Here is a 23,940-nt window from a genome sequence, read left to right on the forward strand (position 1 = left end):
GTGGGAATCAAGGATGGTTTGATAGAGAATGATGTTATTTGGAATTTTTTTTCTTTCCTCGTTCGTAGATAGTCTCAGTAGCCCAGGATGGTATGAAACTTAGTCTTTTGGTCTCAGTCTCCTGAGTGTAGGGATCAGAGGCATATACGAGCAATACCAGACCTAAGAACATGATGCTAAAGTAGTAGTTAATCACACAAATCATGTTTCAGATATAGTGATGACATGGGAGAAGGCCATGTGGTGAGGACAAGATATGTTCAAACAAATGAAAATTCATAAGTGGGGTTATATCTAGAACTACAGATTGGGGGTGCAATGTGGGTAGAAAATGTTATAGGGCTGGAGTGGTGGAAGATGGCTACTCCATTCTTCATGACTGTACTAGTAAACTTAGTGTGGCCAAAATAAAATACCACAGAATAGGACTTAAGTAACAGAAAGAGTTTCCCACTCTTTTGGAGGCTGAGGGCCTGAGATTAGGGTGTCAGGGTGGTAGAGTTCTGATGAAGATCCTCCTGTTGGCTTGAAGACACCTGCTTCCTCTGTATTTTTATATGGCAGAGAAAGGATAGGTAAGGGAGGGAAGGCCATCTCTCTCTCCCATTAAAAAGGATATGTGCTATCAGACTATGGCCCTGCCTCTTAACAATATTCTCTCCAGATATAACTGCATTGCATCAAAGGACTACAAACCCAGAAATGTTGAGGTGGGTGGGACACAATTCAGTCCTTAGCAAAGAGCAATAAAAGACCTTAATTTCCACCAATGGGATGGCATGGTCTTATCTGACAAGACAATGAGAGATGTGGTGGTGAAGAGACTGGGCAGAAGGCAGAAGTGAACAGCGAGGCTGGTGAGGAAGTGTCTCTAGTGGCTCAGGGTGATCCAGACAGCATTTCTGTTGGAAAGTAGAGCACTGCGGACTAATCCACAAGGTAAAATTGAGCAGATTCGATATGAACACGAAGGCACGAGAAGGACCTGGATGGTACTTGGCTTTTCACACTGCTTACCTGAGTGTGCGACAAAGGTATCCAGACAGGAGAATTCCAAGGAGATCAAATGGAGGGGAAGAATCATGAACTGTTTTGAGAGCTGAACATTTCCGGAATGTTTGAGACACAATTTAACCTTTTTGGAATGATACTTTTTATTATTATAATAATTACCACTAAGTACTTAAACCATTACTTTGTAAATATCATTGGCTCAACACAATAAAAGCCTTTGAGCTGACATGAGATGTTAACGTGCAGCATGGTGGAAGGACTGACCCTAGGCTGGTTGGTGTGCAGCCTCCCTGAGGAAGAGCTACCTGGTAGGAAGCACTCTCTGGCAGACACCTAACATTGAGCACTTTTAAATAAGCCAATTTTTTTCCTGAATGAAATATGATCTTTAGATGCTGATCTGGCTCATAATGACATCATGAAATACCCAAGGCAGGCTACTTAGGAAATAAAGGTACCCCCATTTTGCCATATGGTCCTGGAGGCTCAAGTCCAAGACTAGGTGGCCCCATTAGTATGAGTGTCTGGTGATGGTGCCACATCATGGATGGAATGTTTGGAGGAATGAAGTACTTACATCTCAAGCTAGAAAGCAGAGAAACACAAACAAGACTCTCATAATTCTTTTTAGAAACAGGCCTCAGTGACATCTCTAGGACCTACTTCTTAAAGGTCTCACCACCTTGGAATTGTGGCACATTCAGGAAGAAAGCTTTGGACGCTTGGTCCTATGAGGGACATCCTCCATGTGTCAAACCACACCTCTTGGTTAATGTTAACACTGCCTTGACCATCCATGAGAACTTCGTCATCTTTTCTCCCAAAGTCTATCACATTGCCATTTTATCTGGATTCTACATGAGTCAAAGCCCTTCTTATTTCATTATCAGTGTGATTTCAAAGACTTCCTTCTTGAAGCTTTTTTCTCCCAACAAAAATAATGTTTTATGTATTTGATAGCATTTAAAGAAAAATCCCAAAGAAAAATGTCAAAATAAATATTACTGTTTTATGATGTTGTGAATTCATTTTTAAGTCTCATTACTCAAACATTCTTCTGTTCTTTACAATTCTCAGCTTGGTCTCTCTTTTCCCTTTTCTTTGTCATTGTTATTATTATTATTATTATATTATTATTTTAATGCGTTTTACTTCTCTTTGGTGGAAGGCAGTTTAAGGTTGAGGCAAGAGAATCCCTAAATTGTGGCAAGCCTGAGATACAAAAGACTCACTTTCAAAAACAAACAAACAAACACCGTGTTCCCTATAGTTATTTGCCAATGCATGTAACTATATTGATCCTAAATTGATGAATAGATGTGAGTTTCCCAAATCCACTACGCCAGCTTCGTAGAGAGATAATAAGTTTGGGGTGCAAAAGTTTTATGTTCTAGGTCACTGCTCTTGAGGTAGATTCTCTGGCAATTGGATTTCCTGAATCATGAGAGAACTACCCAGGATGGAGCTAGACCTTTGGATGAGAAGTTGTTTTGAAGTCAATCAGGAATAAAAGACAACCAGGCATTAGTTGGATTTACTTTGATGTGGGACTTGGTTCTCATACATTTTGGTCACCAGATCTTAAAACTCTCGAATTGGCCCTGTGTACTGTGAAGCTTTTGAAACTTCACAGAATTCTAACTAAATCTCTAACCCACGATTGAGCAGCGGGTTGCATACGGTCTGGATCTTTTCTTTTGGTTCTTGTTGTCCACCGAGAGGAAAGCGTCAGGTAAAACCTGTCCAGACGAGGCAGTTACAACTTCTAGGACAGGTGACCTCTTCTTCATTCTACAGTCCCCTAGACTCTCATCACTGTCAGCGGGGTCTGGGTCACCAGGCACACCTGCTGGCAGGCCACGCCCTCAGGCCCTGCTCCGCCCGCTCCCCGCAGGCGGTGGCTACACGCCCCGCCTCCGTCGTGAAGCGGCCTCCCCGCTCCTCCAGCTCTGGCCCCGCCCCCTCCAGCTCCCCAACGTCCTCGGCGTCGAGCCCAAGCCTGCGCCTGCGCCTGCGCCCTGAGGCTGAAGTAGGGGCGCGCCTTGGCTAGAGCCGGGAGAGCGGCGGGCGGAGCAGCCAATGGGCGGCGGCGCTGCCTGGCTGCCGGGAGGCGGGGCCTGCGCGGGTGTTAGGTTAGCGCGAGGCGTGACCTAGTTGACAGGCTCTGAGGTGCTGCTGTGGCGGCGGCTGCCTGGCAGAGCGGGCGGGTCGAGGGAGGAGGGCGGCGACGGGCCAGCGGCTAGCGGCGCGGGACGCAGAGCCTTTGCACTTTTCCCTCCCGAGTGTCCCCTCCATCCACCCCCCACACTCCACACACCCTGTTTGCCCGTGAGCCTGGGGAACTTGCAGCTTAAAGCCAGCCACCCCCACGGCAGCATGTACCCCAGCAACAAGAAGAAAAAGGTGTGGAGAGAGGAGAAAGGTAACCGGCCCCGCGACCCCGGGGACGGGCGGCGGGTGGGTGGGGGCGGGGGCCCGGCGGGGCGGCGCGGCGCCCTCCGCCCGCAGCCTCCTCGCGCCCTCTCTCTCTCTCGGCCGGTGCCGCTCCTGCCCGCGGCCGCGTTCACGCGCGCGCACGCCGCCGGCCACGCGCCGCCCCCGGGCACCTGCGGCTCGCGCACTTGTGGGCGCACACCCCTCCGGGCGCGGGGTCACCTCCTACCCCGCGTGCTCGCCTCCCGGCAGGCGCGCACCCCCGGGCTAGGGTACAAGTTGGTCAGGACCCCAGCTGGCACTTTGTACCTCCCGCCGGGTGTCCCGCGGACAGGTGCCGGCCGGCCGCTGTCACTCTGGCTGCAGTTGCTGAGCCTGGGGAGCATCTGCACCCGCACCTGCCTTCCTCCGGTCCCAGCCCCTGTCCTCCCGACATCCCAAAGTGGCTGGGGTCCCCGCTATGCTCAGCTGTAGTGTGACTTCTGAAATTTGGAACCCAAAAGGAGCATCTTGTCGGAGAGAATAAGTGCCCTCGGAGAAGTCTGAATGGGCTTTCCTTGGCAATGTGTTTCTCTGTTACATCCCCATTCATAGTGTGAAGTCGCACGGAGTAAGACAGCGAGCACTCTGTGAATGAACCCTTCCATCCCTGAGTTTTGTGCACACCAAGGCTTATCCAAATCCGTTAGATTGACAGCGGCACGGATTCCTTTAAGAAATAGAACTGTGCGATAAGTTCTTTTTCTCCTCCTGTCTGTCTCATCTCAGTTTCATAGGTCATATTGTGATGTAATGCTTGATTCTCTGGCATATTTTTCTTTATCTTTTTCTTTCTTCTCTTTTAACCCGTTTTCTTACCTCAACCTCCGACCCCAATTTCAGAAAAACTATTTGCATTGCTACTACCAACGTGCACCAAATTTGCATATAAAAGATGGAGCAAGGGTGTACCATTTCCTCAGGACTATCTTCTTACAGAACAGGGCTAAAGGGGTTGAACTCAGTTGAAAGGGCTAACTCAGTTGAAAGTTGATTTTCTTGCTGATAGCTTGTTAAACATTTTTGTTGCAAGTCTCTGTCCTTTGTGAACCTTTTGACCAAACAATGGACTTCAAAGTGAGAATTAGAAACAATTCTCTAAGTAGTGCCTGCTTTATGAAAAAAAGTATCGAGGAGGGAGTATTCAAATCAACTGCAGGGCAGTACGAATATGGTCGAATAGCGCAGTTAAAGTATCCTTTAAATATTGAAAGATTTGCTTTAGTGTCATTGTTTCAATGAGTGTGAGTGCTGAGAGAACTAAAAGTTAAAGTGTCACAGAACAAATACTGTTTAGCACGAGAGCTTGACTGCAGGGCTGGGACATAGCTCACTGGTGGAGCACATGCTGACCTCAGTGAGCCCCTACACCTGGTGCTGGGAAAAAACTAAACAGGCAAACAAGAGATCAGGAAAGAGCCAGGTATGTGAACTAGTGAGGCATTTTATTAGTGCTTAGTTTTTGTAGTAGCAATGTAAATTGAACACACTAATGTGAGCATTGGAAAAGTTATTTATTTATTTATTTATTTATTTATTTATTTATTTATTTATTGTATCCGTGTTCTATCTGCATGTACACCTGCTTGCTAGAAGAGGGCATCAGACACCATTATAGATGGGCTTCCATGTGGTTGCTGGGAATTGAACTCAGGACCTCTGGAAGTGTTCTTAACTAGTTAAGCTAGTGTTTTTAACTGCTGAGCCATCTCTCCAGCACCTAGCTTTGCATCATTGATGGTAGTAAAATATAGTGTAAAATCAATTTACATTGTACTTGGTAACATGAACCATTGAAATTATAGTGACTACCTAAGAACTGTTTTTACTATATTAGACAAACTGCTCCTAAAGTAACATCTATACACATAGATTATAATAAGCAGACATTTAAGAATTTTCAATATCTTACTGTTTTTGCCTTTCGTTTCTTCTATAGGAAAAATATAACCAAGTCTTTTCAATTAATTAATTAATTAACGTACCAACCAAAGTTTCTCCTACATTCTCTCCCCACAGTCGTTTTTCCCTCTCTTTCACTCATGACTCCTACTTTTCAGAAAAGGGGAGACCTCCCATTAATATTAACCAGCCTTGACATATGAAGATGCACTAAGACTGGGTGCATCTTCTCCTACTGAGGCTAGACAAGGCAGCACAGTAGGGGCAAAGAGTCTCAAAGGCAGGCAACAGAGTCAGAGACAGCCCCTGCTCCTACTGTTAGGAGTCCCACATGAAGACCAAGCTGTATAACTGTATGTATATGCAGAGGGCCTAGATCAAACCATGCATGGCCCCTTGACCAAGTTTTTTTTTTTTTTTTGTTTAATAAAGAAGCAAATGCATAAAAAAGGCTTTTAGTAAAGTTATTTTCTTTTATCCCAAACTAAGCTATTTTTGCATAAAGCTTAAAGTTAAAGGGAAATATTATAAAGTGAATGCTTTATATCTCTCTTCTAGGGATGTCTGTTTTTGGAACAGTCAGGTGTGAAATATCATCTGTTGTTCCACCAAAAGGGAATTCAGGCTTTCTTGTATAATAAAGAAACCAATGGGATGCATGACCTTTTCCCTTTCATCCCACTGGAGAGTTGATGGCTTAGGACTTTTGCAGCTGTTATTGAAATCTAGATGAAGCCTTACCCAGTTCATTGAAATGTCAAGGCATTTTAGAAACATATTATAATTCAGTATACCATGTAGTAAGTAGAACTGTGTATATACTTGGTTCACAGAGAAAGGGCTCATTGTAAAGATGAAACATTAATAGAAGAGAGTTTGTGGTAACACCCAAGAAACTGTGTGTATGTCTTTTGCCTTTTGTGTGTTTCATTGCTTAAACAACTAACTGAAGTGTTCCTAAAAAGCACATATGTTAAATAAATATTGTTCTACTATTTTGTGGCCTGATTTAGAATCATTTAATGTGTATTTTCACTTCAAGTGTTGCTGTTTATCTCTTTGTTTTTATTGGATTATATTTGGTGTTGTTTGTTCTAAGTATGTAGTTACTTCTAAATAAATAGAATGACAGTTTTATTTCTGTCTATAACTTCTGACATTTACATAAACAGTTGCTTCATAATGTTTCTCAGCCTGATGTATAGTTGTAATAATTCTGCACTGTGATCTGAGCTTTTAAGGCAGTGCTTTAGCCACTGAGGGTCAGCCCCTTTTTCTGCTTTGTGAGCTGATATCCTATAATGAACAGGTGTCACTGCCTTTTTAGATCATGGAGAAAGCTTGTTTCACGGCATAGTAGCAGCCCTAGCATGTTCTTCATGGTGTCATTTTTTTAAAAAATATATTTAATTTAGGATTTATTCCCATTGTAGAGAAGCACTTTTCTTCTTTGTTTATAAGATTAACGCTGTGCCTGTGCTCTTTATCCAGTCACTTACAGTCTTTGAGATCTTGTGCCATTATTTACTCATTCTTGAGTATGTTTGATTTCTCACCATCTTCATCTTCTCTCTGCCTAAAACCGTGTTCTTTGTCTTTCCTGCCCACTCCCTCCCTCCCTTCTTCTCCTCCCCCATCCTTTTTCAGACAGGCTTTAATCCTATGAAGTTTAGGCTGGCCTAGCAATCATTGTCTAACCCAGGTTACCCCTGAATGTGTGGCATTTCTCTTGCTTCAACTTCTAAGTACTAGGATTGCAGGTGATAGACTTACAAGGCCTCACTTTCTTTTTGTTTAGTGTCTCATAGTCTCCTGGAGTTCACTTACATTTTAATGAGACTAGTATTTCTAAAGTCATTCAGTAATGATGACGAACATACTAAGATAATAGTCACTAAAGTCCTATCTCGTGCTCTCTGCTGTTTTTAATCCCTTAGATGCATTATGCGACTAATGCTCACAACTCACGAGGGTAGAAAGTTGTATGAAGTAACATAGATAGGGTCAAGCTTTAAATCCAGTTGTCCCATTCTGAATACTAGTTAGTACTGTTCTACAAGCTCCAGGATGTTTTGTGACCCAGTTGATAAGGCCTTTCCTGTAGAACTAGATAGTATTTTTCTCCTTGTATTTATTAAAGCTATTCCTTAATCACTTGGACTTTATAACCTTGTTGACAACTACATTTTATTTCATTATTCTTTCTAACTTGTCAAATTTGACAAATTTTCTTTTTTTCTTTTCTGTTTTCTCTCCTCTCTTCTTCTAGGACCAAAGTTTTATATCTTATATTGAAAAAATAGAATTACATTATTTTTTGCTTTCTAGTGTATCGTCTTGTGCATGTACTAGGATATTCATAATCAACTTTAAATGAGTGGTTTTCTTAATTGAAGGGAGAATAACAGCTTAGCATCCCATACAAGACCCTGTACAGCTTTGTTTTCCTTTATTTTTGGCTGTTTTTCACTTCTGTGGTCCTTCCCTGCCAGATAGCATCTTAAAGTTTCAATAAGCTATTTATATCTGCATGTTTTTATTATTGTTTTATTTGTTGAAACATCCTTACGTTTTACCTTTTCATGGGAAGACTCTTAACTATGCTCATTAGTAATGAGTTGTTATGAAAATTATTTTAGTGATTGGAAATACTTAGCACCACTTGAGCTCTTTATAAATGGTATCTGCTATTCTAAGATGCTGTTAGTTTTATATTTTAATCTTAAAACCAATGTACGTATATAAAATATGTATACTCTAATATCACATTGCCATTACCAGATTTAGAGTACACTTTTCACTGTCACTGCTGATGGCTTTGTAGCTATGTTTCTTGTGTTCTCACTGTTTGGACATGCTTGTTTCAGTAGTCGGTATTTTATTTAATTGATGCTACTTTATACCTTACTTATTTGCTCTTTTGTCCTGTGAACTGAAAGATCATTGTTCCTGATCTCTGTAAATGTATACCTTGCATGTACTCTGTGTTGCAGATAATGATGGGAAGAGTAAATTTCTTACTTCCTGAGCTACCTTAGGAGCTTTGTCTTGACCAACTTTGATTTTATGTTTCTTGCTACTGTGGAATTAATTTGAACTCCTTTAACCCTCAAATATGAAATCATTGGATTGCATTTTGGTATTCCTTAAGTCTTTGGTTAGTGTAGCATGATTAGTATTTATAAATGTATTCAGTAATTCCAAAGATTAAAATTTAAATACAAATGGAGATTCTGCTTTTATTTTGCAAGAACGTTTGCTGAAGATGACCTTAGAGGAGAGACGCAAAGAATACATAAGGGACTATGTTTCTCTGAGCACCATTCTATCATGGAAGGAAGAGATGAAGAGCAAAGGCCAAAATGATGGTAAGTTTCTCAGAGCAATGTTTCAGGCAGCTGCTGCTCCCTTATAGTGATGGTTCTTATAAGACAGTGGTTGACAGAAATGAATAAATTCATGAATGAGGTATTTTTGAAATTATTGCTTTGCTTTCGAAATTATTGTTTGCTTGTTTTTAGTTGCCTATCACATAGTTCTTAAGCTTGGGAATGAGTAGTAACATAAGTCATTCTATGGAATATAACACATTTATAGTATATACTTTTTTTTTACAGGTACTTTTTTATTCTTTAAAAACTATTCTGCAGCAGATCTTAAGAGAAATGCTATAGACATTTACTCAATGGTGGTGTGGCATTCTGAGCTTGTATTAATTTAATTTCTATTGGATTCTCTTTAGGTTATTTTAAGGATTACATATAGCTAAGAGAGTATATTGCAATACAGAAAACCAATAACATTTCGATAATTTAGACAATTATGTTTTTATGGTATTGTATTATGCCTATATGTAAAAACATTTGACAAAATTTACTTAGTCTTTTTGATTTGATGAAAGTCTGGATTGTATTAGAGTATAAATGGATTTTTAAGCATTGAAAGGGTACATGAAAATTGCTTATTCCATATCAAGTGGTCAGCCCAAAATTAATCTCACACACACACACACACACACACACACACACACACACACACACAAACACACTCTCTTTAAAGAAATAGAGGCCATTAATTTGGCAGGGAGATGGAAGGGGTTGGAGGAGGGGAAGGAAAGAAAGGAAATATTAATATTAAAATTCTATTTTAATAAAAATTTTTAAAAGTTTCTAAGCAGAAAATCATATATTTACAGATGTTTGATATATTTATCTCAAAATTAATAGGCACTGGTTTTAATCTTGATGCAAAGTTTAGACAAACAGCACACTTCAGAGCAGACTTGAGAGCAAGGAGTGGATTTGAACAATTCATTTTACAGATTGTGCCCTTAGACTGGTGGCAGCATGCAGGATACAGATCAGAAAATGAAAACTAAGTGTGGAGCAAATCTGTGGAGAAAAACAGCTGACTTAAGCTTTGGTGTTTGTAAAAAGAATGTAGTTAGGGTTGTGTTTCAGATACTCTCTTGAAAGGTAGAACAGACGTGGTGATGTATGCAGGTGAGGCAGGAGCATTACTACCAGTTTGACAACTTGGGTACCTAGTGACTGCAAGGCCAGTTAGGCTGGATAGCCTCACTCGACTTAAAATAACTGCAGCAACAGCAGAGGCAAAGCTTGTTAGGCTGAAAGTGGAAAGATCTTTTTAGTGGGTAGGTAGGGGAGTGACTTCACCTCAAGGGTTAGTGGAATCCTAGAGCCAGATGCTTAGCATGTTCACAGCTGACTTTCTGTTTATTATTTTCAATAAAGGCAAGGTGTTTTAGCAGTTGTCTCATTAGGACATTGAAAGAGGAGCTAGTGCTGTCTAATGCAAGAGTACAGGCCAGAAATCAGGAAAAGAGCATTTCTGCTTCTTGTTTGGGGCTCAGTTCTTTCTTTCTTTTTATTATCAGCAACTGGAAGTGAATACTTAGCTCCATGCCTAGCAAACCTCCCTTTGGTCTTTCTCTTTTCCTTCATCCAATTACCTTCTTGGTCACTGTTATAGATGGTCAGTTATCTAAAGATATGGTACACGATGTTCCTTTTAGCAAATTGGTTCTCTTGGGATAGAGTTACGGTCTTGGTGTTGCTAGAATATTTCAAAGATCAGTAGTTGATACTCATGCTGCTGTGCATGTTGCAACCACTTTCTTCTATTTAGGAACTTTGTTTTGTTGTTGGCTACTTCTGTTCTCTTTATTTCATTTAATATTTATGTATTTATGTAGTTGTGCACATGTGTGTGCATTTATCTATTTATCTATTGTATATGTATAGGTATATGGGTGTGTGTGGGGGTGAGTTACATTAGTGCATTAGTATCATAGCCCACATATACAGGTCAAAGAACATCTCACAGGAGTCAGCTCCCCACTTCCACTATGTGTGTTTTGGGAATATAGGTGAGCATCTTAATCTGCTGAGCCATTCCACTGGCCCTGGCTACTTCTGTTTAAAGATTCAGCCAACAAGTAACTGTGTGTGGTAGAATTTTGTCAGAACTAAGTAGTTTGGTGTATTCAGGAATATAAAATTCTAAAATATGTCTGCTAAGTTAGAAAATACACACTGAACAACTCCTGATGTCTCTCCCTTACATGGCACTGTGTATTTAATTCTGTGTGCCAAATATGAACTTATAATTTATAAGTGATTCAGTTATTTTATGCATTAATTTTTCTGTTAAGCTATTTTGAACCTGAAGGCATTCCGTGGGGAGTTGGGTGATGTGACCTGAATTGTATTTTTATTAAGCAGTGCTTTATCATTTACATGTGACATCTGAAATGTTATTTGCCGTTGTCTTTTGTGACCTGAAAACTGGTAGCTGGCCTCATCCTTGCAATGTAATAGTTTTATTATATAAGTGATGTTTGATAATTTTTTTACATTGTACATATTTTACACATTCTTCATACATACTTTGTTCTTTTCATCTCTTTAGTACTAAGTCATAGTAGAATATTAGTCAGATTTACTATTTTACTGCTTTAAAAGATGTTTAGTTAACTGGTGAATATGATCATTATGTACATGCATGAAATGTCATAGTAAAATTTATTGTGTGTAATTAGACACAGTGGGCAGCTGCACATATGAACTTCTAGTGATTGTGTCAGCATGCATAAGAACTGAGCAAGCTCAAGCTAGATACAATTCTAGCATGGAAGTGTGTGTGACTTCCTGTCCCTAGCTGAGGAAGTACTGGCCTTTGATAGCTGCTGAGAAAGATAGTTTTCTTTAATGGTGTCACTCCTGGATATTGACCACACTCCAAGGAAGGCCCCACACCTACTAATAGTTGGCTAGTACAAACTGGATTGGATGGTTTTGAAAGAAAGAAGGAAACCAGAATTGGGTAAGCAGGGATGTGAATCAGGGCGGAGCTGGGGAACCAGCCTGATCAAATTGCATTGTAAGATAGTCTCAGAGATTTAATAAAAACATTTTTTAAAAATAAAAATCTTTATAATTAATATATAACTAATAAAATACTTTAGAAAAGTCTTTATGAGACTCAGTCTTGCTGACAAGTATGGATGGTTTAATGGGACAATAAAGTGAACCTCTCTTTAAATGTGTATGAATATATATGCAAACTTCTCAGGCTATTTTGAAACAATTTATGTATATTATATCGTTTTATCCATTGTGTATATAAATATGCTTATATACACATGTTTAAAAGATACCATCATAGAAAATTAGCAATTCATTAATATAAATATCCAATTAGTGTGTTCATTTCCCCATCATCTTAGTTACTTTTCTGTTGCTGTGACAAAGCATCTGAGCAAGATTTAAAGTCCATGATCATCATGGTGGGGAGCATGACAGCAGGCAGGCAGGCATGGTTGAGAGCTTGTATCTGATCCATAAGCACGAAGCAGAGCAAGATGGGAGGGAAGGTGTGTGTGTATGTGTGTGTGTGTGTGTGTGTGTGTGTGTGTGTGTATGCATAGGTACCTGTGGAGGCCAAAAGGATGGGGAGGGAGGGAGAAAAGAAAAAAAGAGGGAGAGAGGGGAGAAAGGGAAAGAGAGAGCATGCATTTGAAAGTGCTAACTCAGTGTAATCTCAAAGCCCACCCCTAGTAATGCACCTTTTCCAACAAGGCCACACCTTCTAATTCTTGCTAAACATTCCACATCAGGAGCTTAAGTCTTTAAGTATATGATCCAATTGGGGGTCCATTCCCATTTACTACCATAACCATTGTTTTATAAAGGGCTTGGATTTTTGTATTGCTGGTTTACCTGAATAAATATCCAAACAAAAGGTGCTCAAGACATTGTTCAGCAATTTAAGAGTGCTTGTTCTTTTTCAGAGAGCTAGAGCTCCTCAAACCTCTTGCAATTTTAGCTCCAGGGGACATGATGGCCTCTTCTGGCCTGTGAACGAACCTGCACATACCAAAACATACTCATGCCCTCAGACCTCTCTCTCTATCACACTGGTACATAAATAAATAAAATTTTAAAAAATGTTAAAAAGACCTTAACAAGGTCAACACACTGTATTTAATCTTAGTTAATTTTAATCTTTCTTTAGTTCCTTTTCTTCCTGATTATAATTTATATTTTGGATACACTGGAGCTTTTTTTGTATTGTGTGAGTTTTCCTCTTTACCCCATGCAGCTGAATCACTGTAATTTCCTGCACTTGTTCTTCTCTTGTTCTTCAACTACTTGTAGTTAAACTCTAGAGCAGTGCTTCTCAACCTTCCAAATGCTGCAGTCCTTCAATACACTTCATGGTGTGGTGACTCCAAGCATAAAATTACTTTTGTTGATACTCGTTACTATAATTTTGCTACTGTTATGAATCATAATGTAAATATCTTACATGCAGCTTTTCTTAGACAACTCCTGTGAAAGGGTCATTTGACACCTAAAACAGTGGCGACCTACAGGTTGAGAACTGCTGTCCTAAAGGACAATTCAGATGTAGGTTAATGCTTTTTTGAAAAAATAATTTTATATCATTGTGCCTTTTCATGCATCAGGTCACAGAGTTGATGGTATGTGACCCCCCTCCCCTTGGTGACAGTATTGGTCACTGGGCTCACATCTGGTGTAAAGTCCCCTGTAAACTGCTGATAGCAGCCGTTGATGATTGCTGCTTACTTAGGTCATTTATTTCGTTAGTGGTTGAAAAATAGTGTTAACTAGATTTTATTCTTCGGTGCGTTATTATTATGTGTCCTAGGAGGACCTTGAATTTACTTTATAGCCAATGGTGACCTTGAATTTCTGATTCCCTTGCCTTCACCAACGAAGTGCTGTAATTGTAGGTCTGTACCACCACACCTAGAATATGTGGTGCTGGAGATGAGACAGGGCTTCTATAATGCCAGAAAACGCTTATCAACTGAGCTACACCTCTAGTCTATGAGTCATCATTTTAGATGTTTGAAGAGCAATTGAGAAAAAGAATAGCAAATCTTTATAATTATTTTATTCAAGTATCATAAAATATTCTTTAAAATGGTTTGGTTAGAAGAAAACTTTACATTTTTTATCTTATATATGCTTACATTCAAATCTGACATATAGGCCATTTAGAAAACACCTTACTTTAAAATTCTAAGGTGTGCAGTTTGTTAAGTCTGAATTACTGAGCCATTTTTTTGAGGTAAATGAAAATGTTTTGGCATGTATAGTTTGATTATAGAGTTGAAGCACATTTATAATCTTTAGTTTCTTCCACATTAAAATTAGTATGATTGCAAAAGTTCAGTATTATCGATTCTCCTTTCATTTGAACTAATTTCTACTCTTAAAAGTTATTTCTGTGGGAAGTGATGACATATCAGATATGGTATGCTTGTCACAACTACTTGGGAGGCTGAAACGGGGGTTTTAAGTTAGAGGTGTGTCTAGACAATGGTGTGAGAGCTTTTCTCCCATTTTTTTCTTTTAAAGAGAAAGAGAGAGAGGGGAAAAATTAAGCCCTAACTGCTGAGTTTTTCCTCTTTTTACTTTGAGTGGGATTTCCTGGTCAGTGAATGACTTGTGTACCAAGCTGAAAAGTCATGTTTAGAAATCATCAAAACCATATCTTTTTCACTTGTATATGAGCTTTTATTTTATTTTTAAATATATATTTTTGGTAATTTTATATATGAATGTGTAATGTATTTAAGTTTATATCCTTTTCCCACTAACCCATTCCAGTTCCTGCAAAGATCCCATCTCCAGGATTTATATTTTCTTTAAGTGTATTTTAATCATCTTTCAACAGTAGTATATAATACAGTACTTTTATTTTAGTAGGCTTATAATAACTACTTTTGGGTGTCACTATGTTTATTAATTATAAAGACTGAGGAAATTAGAATGTAAATACTGTTCTACAGAACAGTACATGGAGAAGGATGAGGGTAAGAGTTTTATTTTGTATGACATGCAATAATTTGTTTTTGTTTTTATTTTCCCTTTTTTATTGAAAATAGATGTTTCCCTCACATAGTGTGTCCTGATTACAATCTCCCTTCCCTCTACTTTTCCCAGTGCCTTCCCACTTCCTTTCTTATCTGGATCCAGTTCTCTCTCTGTCTCTCATTAGAAAACAGACAGGCTTCAAAGGGATGGTAGTAAAATAAGATAGAATAAACTAAAACAAAAACTAACAGATTGGAGTCGGGCAAAACAAACAAAGAGAAGGAAAGGACCCCAAGAGAAGTACAAGAATCAGGGATCCTCTCCTTTGCACATCCAGAAGCTCCTTCAAACACTAAACTGGAAGCCATAATATGTATACAAAGGACCTGCTACTAACCCTGTGCATGCTGCCTTAGTCTCTGAGTTCATAATATGCTTACATCATATTTAGAGGGCTTTTCTTGGTGTCCTCCATCCCTCTGGCTCTTACACTCTTTCTGTTCTACAAAACAAATAAAACCCAAAACCAATTCCTAATTGATTCCTAATGATTCCTAACGGCATTCTCTTATACTCGGGATCAGTGCCTTGTTCAGCCATCAACAGAGAAACTTCTGCCTGCAGCAGATGGGAACAAATACAGAGACTCACAGCCAGATATTATGCAGAGAGTGAGAGACCTTGAAAACCCATTCACAAAACAATGAGATGTGTCCATCAAATCCCTCTCCCAAGGGCTCAAGGAACCCTGAGGAAGAGGAAGAATGAGTTTCGTTTTTAACTAAATAACTATAAAAATAGAAGTTGGGGCTGGAGTGGTGGTGGAGATGGCTAGTGGATAAAGTTCTTGCTATACCATGTGTGAGAACCCAGAATTTGGATCTCCAGAAGCCACCCAAAAGTTATGGTGGCTGGCTGCAATCCCAGTGTTTGGGAGGGAGGTGCAGGGGATTCCTAGGGCAAACTGACTAGGCTAGCTGATCAGCAAGTTCTGGATTTAATTGAGAGTCCTTATTTCAGTAAATAAAGTGGAGAGGAATAGAGGAAGGCTCCCAATGTCAATGTTGAGCCTCTACTTGCATATGTGTATGTGCATCTCCAAACACATGCACCTGCATGCAAGCAAACATGCATGAATGCCACACATGCATGTGTACCCACCCATACACACACAAAAAAAACCATGAAATAATGTTTCAGACTTTAATAGTATCAACTATATTATGTTATCAAATGTTGGATATAGCTGAAGATGACCAACTAGTTGGAAAAATGGTGTTAAAACAGGCTGATTTAACCCAGGCTATTAGGAGGGAGAGGCAGAGGCAAGTGGTACCTGTGAATTCAAGGCCAGCCTGATTGGCAAAATGAGTTGTAGGCCAACCAGCGCTACACAGTGAAATGTCTCAAAAACAAAACAAAAAAATATAATATAATATATATATATATATATATATATATATATAAAATAAAGCAAAACCAGTTCTGAGTGCTAACAAGCTTTGTTCTTCAAGCCTTTGCTTTCGGTGTTCTCTAGATCGTTACAGCTAGCCTTCTTTGTGTTTCTTGAGTCTACTGTGCTTTAGTATTGGGGTCGAGTAGTGGGATGAAGCACTGATCATCTTACTTGCATAATTATTGTCACCTTTAAAGTCTTGGAGTTGAACTACTCCTCCCCCAACAAAGTATTTCTGTGCTCACTTTTGGAAAGTTTCACATTCCCCTTCCTATTCCTATGTCTTTTCTTCTTTCTTTCATCCTTGGCCCCTCATCTGTTTCTTTTTAAATTATAATCTTTCATAGATTTAACCAGCTCTAAAACCTGTTGGACCCTAGCAGTTTTTCATCTCTGCTCTCCAGCTGTTTTGCCCATCTTAAATTTTCTTTTAAAGATCAATCTAATTAATCTTTATCCTACACACTGCCTTACCCTATTTTCCTCTCACTCCTAATCTTATTTTTTATTTGAATAAACCAGATTATTTTAGATGATGGTAATATTTTGCATCTTTGTAATACAAGTTGCTTCTATTAAGTTTCAAATGTTGTATAACAATGATAAAGATGTTTCTTAACTTTTATATACAAATTCATAGGTTAGGTGCATTGTATATTGTTATTTTGTAGTATTTAATATTATTACAACTTCAGCTTCTGTAAATCTAAATGGTAACAGAGTTTAAGTTGAAGAAAAATATATAAGTTGAGCCCATTGCATGGATTTTTAAGATGTTAAGTCGTAATGCTTTTAACATGTTTCTGTTCAGATGTATTTATTTTGGCATTATTGGTTATTGTAGGAAGTTACTTTAATACTACACCCTTTTAAAGTCCTTTGCAGAGTTAACTTGCTTCAAAGCCAGCTATGATTACATACAGAATTTAGTTCTTGAGTCATTTTAAATAGCTTCTAAATATTTTGAAAATAAATGGTAACTGTATCTGAAAACACTGAGATTTCTGTGCAGTAATATTCTTGTGGAGACGAGCACTCACTGAATCAAACATTGTGAGGTATGGTTATTTGACTTGTGAAGTGGAGAAGATAAAGAATATATAGTTCCTATGGAATTCATAAATCATGATATGTTTCTGCATTTCTTCTGCTTTATTTTAAATATTTTCCTAGATGATTTTGACAACATATAAATAACATTTACTGTGTACTGCAGATGCAGTTCACCAAGTAATAAATTGTTCTTGTATTAAACATGTTAAAATGTAGAAACTAAACCAGTAATATTACATCTTATTTTAAAAATTTCTTTAAGGATAACTTAGAATTATGGATTTAAGATGAAAAATTCTTCATACACACACACACATATCATTCTATTATTTGTATTTTACTCACTAAATGAATTTTACAGTAAATGTGAGTTTTACTTAAATATTAGTTGCTCTGTGCAAACAAATACCCAGAGATTGGTACAAGTTGGTGGTACCAATCTGTAGAGTTTTGTAGAAAGAAACAAACATCCTGTTCCAGTAGTCTTCCATTGTGAGTCTTCATAACCTGTGCTCCATGCCCGATTTATTTATTTAAAATCTATGAATCTCATGACTATCTTCTATACAAAATTTAATTGCTGAATTTTTCTTGTAAGTACTGAAAAAAGAACTGAAGTGTAGCTTATTTCCATAGTTATGTGTTTGATCTACAAGGCTTTGGGTTATTGATGTAACAGTATAAATAACAAGTGCAGTTTAAAATAAGTAGCCAAGTGCATGCATGAACAAAATATAGAAGGTTTTTAGACTGAGAAGTATGCAAAGAAACTTGAATGTGATAAGGATGATTTTGTGACCATGCATATAATGATTTATAGGCCGTGAGGGTTTCGTACACTTTCTGCTTCACATTAAAGTAACTCATTCCCTCATTTTTTTGGAGACACTTCTCTTCTTCCATATTTTTCCTGTGTCTCATAAACACCCACTTCTTATTTATCTCTGTATCCTTCAGTTTTCTAACCCATCCATTCATTCTGGGATTAATTGGCTGTGTGTGATAGTGTGAGTGTGTATGTATGTGTGTGATGTTTGTGTGTGTGTGTGTGTGTGTGTGTGTGTGTGCATGAGAGAGAGAGAGAGAGAGAGAGAGAGAGAGAGAGAGAGAGAGAGAGAGAGAATATGAATAAGTGTGTGCATTCAGGGATGGGGGAGGTTGCCAGCTTTCCAGTCTACTCTTGTAAGATTTTAAACTAATTTTTTTGGTGAATTGTATCTTGGGTATTCTGAGCTTCTGGGCTAATACCCACTTATCAGTGAGTGCATAGCATGTGTGTTCTTTTGTGATTGGGTTACCTCACTCAGGATGGTATTTTCTAGTTCCATCCATTTGCCTAACAATTTCATAAATTCATTGTTTTTAATAGCTGAGTAGTACTCCATTGTGTAAATATACCACATTTTCTGTATCCATTCCTCTGTCGAGGGACATCTGGGTTCTTGCCAGCTTCTGGTTATTAGAAATAAGGCTGCTATGAACATAGTGGAACATGTGTGCTTATTACAAGTTGGAGCACTTTCTGGGTATATGCCCAGGAGTGGTATTAGTGGGTCTTCAGGTAATAATATGTCCAATTTTCTGAGGAACCACCAAACTGATTTCCAGAGTGTAAAATTTATCATTTTATTATTTTTCAACACTGCTGGTGGCATAGTGCAAGATTCCCATTGAAGTTCCTTTGAGTGTAACATTTAATGATTTTAAGTGACTTTACAGTGTATGTAACCATTCCTAGTATCCGTTTACAGAGAACCTTTTCATCTTTCTGAATAGAAAATGTGTGCTTGGGAAAAAAAAAAAACTACTAGTTTGTCCTTCTCACCCAGCTACTGCTATTTTCTAGTATATATTCTGTTTCTGGTTTTGTTAGTTCTGGATATCTGATGTGAATAGAATTATATAGTATTTATCATTTTTGTCTGGCCTGTTACACTTAACACACCATAGATTCATCCACATTGCTGCATGTGTTTCAGAATCTTGGTTTTAGTGTCTAAGAAGTATCATGAAAATGTCCTTTTTTTTCTCCACCAGGTTTTATGGGTTTCTATCTTACATTTAGGTTTTGATGGACTTTGACTTACTTTTTAAGTATGGTATAAAGTACAATTTTATTCTGCATGTAAATATCCAGTTTTCTAGTATCTTTTACTTTTGGTTAAGCCATGGTACCATTTGAGAAAATCACTTTTAAAATGCCCCACTGGTCTATAAGTTTGGACTAATGCCAAAATCACACTTCTTTGATTAGTGTAGCTTTGTAGAAAGTTTTGAAATCATGACATGTGAATCTTTTGCTTTGTTCCTTTTTTGGTCATGATTAGGTGTATTTCATATTTACTGAAATTCCGTGTGAGTTTTGGGGATTGTTTCTCTTTACAGAAACACCTTCAGGATATTGATAGAGATTGCGTTGAAGGTGCAGATCACTTTGGGTAGTAATATTATTTTTGCCATATCTTGTCTTTCATATGTCTTTCTGCTTACTTACATTATTTTTAATTTTTGAAATAAATTATTTTAGTGTTCTATGTAGAATCTTTCACCCCCTTAGTTAACTACCTCCATTCTTTCAAAGGTTATTTTAAATGGAATTATTTTAATACTTTTCTTGTGTATGGTTATTATTTTTATAAATGTAACTAATATTTGTATGTAGTTTTATATCCTACAGATGTTCTGAATTCAAGCTCATGATCATGCTTTAAATATCTTTGTATATAATCACTATGAACAGAGAGAATTTTTCTTCTTTTCTACTTTGGATGTCTTTCATTTCATTATCTGGTGAACTTATTCTGGCTAAAGCTTTTAGTACTATGTTAATGAAAAGTAATGAAAGGGACATCACTGTATTCTGATTTTAGGGGAAATGCTTTCATTTTTTTCATTATTGAAAATGTGCTGTTATTTGGATTTTTATGTTTCTCTTATGTTAATTTTCTGAACTTTCGAATATTTCTGTTATGTTTATGACACTTTCATTTTACTCCTAGTTTATTGAGTGTGTTTATGATGTGAAAGACAATTGGATTTGGTCAAATATTTTTCTGTGCCATTTGTAGTAAAAATGTAGTTGTTACCCTTCATTTTTTGGACCCCAAGTTCTAGTAGATCATGTGTTTCTAGGAACATATTGATGTCATTTAGAGGTGTGGAACTGCTTGCTAGTGGTGCATGTGAGTTTCAGTCACATCTTGGATCAAATATCAAGTCATATGGTCATATGTCATTAGTAGAAGTCTGAAAGTTATGTTGTAGTCATATGTTCAAGAAGAGAGCAAAACAGAAAACTGTTTTGTAAATAGCAATTATGTAACCACCACTCACATGGCTTCTTAAACAATCATATTCTGTTGAGAACAGCAGCAGAGTGCACTATTGCTCTGTATTACAGTAAAGAAGAAAAAATTAGCATTGTTAATTAAACTATTGTGCATTATTCAAAAATTATCAGTTCCAATAAATATAAAAACCAAAACTTCCTCTTTGAATATAATCAACACTTTTGGATTTACTGGGGTATTTGTTTTATCACATTTTCTTTGAACATACTTGGCAACAACTGAAATAAACTGGTTAAGGTGCTCACTCCTCAAATGACTTGGCATTCAGAGTCCAGTTTATCTCAGTGATTTTTTTTCCCTCCCTGTTGTTTATTTTCTCACACAATATTGTATTGTGGAGTTGAGAGAACTGGTGATACAAAACTACTTAAAAATGTACTCTATTTCTAGCTGAGGGTTTTTTCTAAACCATTATACATGTTCTTCAAGATTTAATGTTGTGGTTTCCTGATATTTTCATATTGTCTTCAGCAAATTACTAATACCTTTTAATATCCTTTTTACAAATGATGATTAAATAAATTGTTGTCTGAAAGCTGAGAGTTTGCAGTTGACTTATTAGGTCATCAGAAATGATAACTAAATTATCACAAAAGCAAGGAAAACTGTTAATGCAGCTCCAGTAGCAACAGTAATTGCCCTAATTGTGTTGTAGCACCTGCCCCCATCAGAAGTGTTCATGTGCTTTAAAATAAGGCTTTGCATTAGAAATATATAATAAATTTCAATCAAAATTTAAAATTAGGTGTGTGTGATAGATACTCTACCCCTCTATGTATGTGCGTGCATATGTATGTATGTATGTATGTATGTATGTATGTATGTATGTATGTATTAAAGATGGTTCTATTAGGTAGCTCTGACCAGCCTGGAACTTATGGTGTAGACAGACTAATCTTGATCTCATGGAGATGCAGTTGCCTTTGCCTCCTGACTATTGACATTAAAAGCATGTGGTACAACACCTGATGGCTCAAGATTTTATATTTTAATGTTTTGGGATTTTTTTTCCCTCTAACAGTGCCTAGCTAGTCTAATAAAAATACTGTTTACTAAAATTTATTAGACTACATTTTAGCAAATCATAGTGTCTATTTTGGAAAATGGCAATATGTAGGTAAGATGCACGACTAGCTGTTTTTAAGGGTTCAAAGTAACATTTTGGAACATTTATTTGAAGTTATGTATCTGATTTTAGAACAACAAAATAACAATTTTAGAAAATTAACTTATCTCACATGGAACTGACTCCTGAAAGTGCACTTTCTTTCATCAGGAAATAAATATTCTGAGGGGTTCTGGATGAAAATCAGTCAGGTTTAGTAAAAGCAATTTTTTTATGGAAGATGATTGGCAAAGTTGTAGAAGGTTCCTGAATTGACTGTGAGATGTTTATTTTAGGTTAACCTAACCTTATATTTCATGCTGTTCCCTTTCTGACCACTGTTGGTATAACAGAGCAGTATCTCTTGGTGATCAAAACATTTGGGGGTCTATTCAAAGGCAACTTAGTGCAGACCAGCATTCTGTTTTACTCTGTTCACTAAATGATTGAATACATTAAACCAGGCAGTTCTTTCCAACATTGGTTGCTGTTGATTGGAACAGTGGGAAAGTAGAACTAAGAAATGGTATTTTTTTTTTCTTGACAGGTTTGTTTGTAAAATATTATAAACTTGACTTTTCTGGATGGACAGCCTATCTTTGGGTGTTTTTGTTTGTTTGTTTGTTTTTAAGGATTTACTTGGTTGTAGGACCATTGAGAATTTTATTCATATTAGCAATAAAGCAGTTTCAGGAAAATGACTCGCCTGTCTATCTATTTGCCATTTGCCTATCTACACATCACACACCTTATCATTGTTTTTTGATTTTTTTAGTCAGACTTTGACAGAGCACAACACATACTTCCTATCTGTAGACCCAGCATTGTGGCTTCTCATTTTTTCACTTCCCACCACTCCTTTTTCACTTTTTTGGTTTGAAATCCTCAAGCACTATTGTGACTTTATTAATGGATTGTGAGCTGTGGTTTGAAGACACAACAACAACAACAACAACAACAACAACCACCACCACAGTTGACAAACTCAGATATGTGTGAAGCATAAAAATGCAAAGCAATACTGTTTTATACACACACACACACATATACACACATATATACATATATAAAAACACATGAATTCAACATCATGATAACATCAAACTTTGTTTTCTTCAGGAGGAAAAGGATGGCATTTTTCTGTTATCCAGATTAAAATTTTCCTTATGCACAACAGTGAATGCATAGCTGTTTATTAAGTAAAACTTTATACTTTGTGTATTTCAGCTGCTTTATAATGCATTTTGTTTTTGTTTTTTAAATAGTGTAAGGCTGGAGATGTAACTCATTTGAAGATTGCTTACCTCTCATGAACTAGGGCCTTGAGTTCTACCTGTAGCAAAAGGAGAAAGTAAAAAGTGACATTGACCGTCAAACTGAATTTTCTTGTAGAAAGTGGTAAAAATAGTTAAACATGATATGAGCATAGTTTAAGTAGAGTAGATAATGTTGAATTATTAGGCGAGAAACAGGAATTCTGGGAGTAAATATAGTATGTGTAACTAAAACAGCAGTGACTAAAATTTTATTATTTTATGAAACTTTCCTATTGTGAAAAAATCCTTCAAATAAGGCACACTGAAGAAAACTTCTGGTAAATCCAAACTTTTAATTTCAAGGACTACCAACAAAGAAAAATTAAGTTTCCAAGAAAAGTGAAAAAGATCGAACTAAAAATAAATCTGAGTATCATTTGTTTTTTTGATATGCTGGGAAAATTTCAGTAAATTCCAAGGTGATCCTAGAGTTCTGTGTATAGCGGAACTTCGTCAACTGTGAAGATAAAGCTGTGCTTCTTCAAAGGGGCTATGAGCTACAATACCAGATACATGTAAATAAGTATGTTATTTGAAAATATTAAGTAAAATGAAATGAATCAGAGTAAAGAGCTCTTTACCAAAAAAGGAGTTACTTAATACTTAACAGTATTGGAAAAAGCAAAAATCTCAAGCCTGTGCACTTTTAATTTAAGGTTTAGTTAATGTAAAAGAAAGTGCTTTTAATGAAATGGTAAGCATGGAAGAAAAATGACAACGAGGAATGAGATTACAGATGCTTTAGTGAAGCTTGTGCTACAGTGAATGGGAGTGGGTTGGAGGGAAGGAAGACTATGCTGTGTAGTGTGAAATGCAAAGAATTCATGCATACAGACTTCCAGAAGTTACTTGTTGGAAATCTGAGGAGACTTGTGGTAAAGAAAAATGAATGACTTGTCCATCC

The 23,940-nt window shown here is 37.4% G+C and overlaps 1 protein-coding gene across 7 annotated transcripts in view; it reads left to right on the forward strand.

The window, feature by feature from the left end:
- The first annotated feature begins 3,144 nt into the window (after window positions 1–3,144).
- Macrod2 (mono-ADP ribosylhydrolase 2) overlaps window positions 3,145–23,940 on the forward strand; it is a 1,935,542-nt gene continuing 1,914,746 nt past the window's right edge. For 6 of the 7 annotated variants that reach the window (XM_029471903.1, XM_029471913.1, XM_029471912.1 and 3 more), the window contains exons 1-2: window positions 3,150–3,436; window positions 8,640–8,756. In XM_029471903.1, coding sequence (XP_029327763.1) covers window positions 3,391–3,436; window positions 8,640–8,756 — 163 coding nt within the window. In that variant the 5' untranslated portion in view covers window positions 3,150–3,390. Of the gene's footprint in view, window positions 3,437–8,639; window positions 8,757–23,940 lie in introns of all 7 variants that reach the window. The other variant, XM_021155700.2, reaches the window with a different exon arrangement.

Source organism: Mus caroli, chromosome 2 (genome assembly GCF_900094665.2).
Source record: "Mus caroli chromosome 2, CAROLI_EIJ_v1.1, whole genome shotgun sequence".
In the NCBI taxonomy this organism is placed as follows: Eukaryota; Metazoa; Chordata; class Mammalia; order Rodentia; family Muridae; genus Mus; species Mus caroli.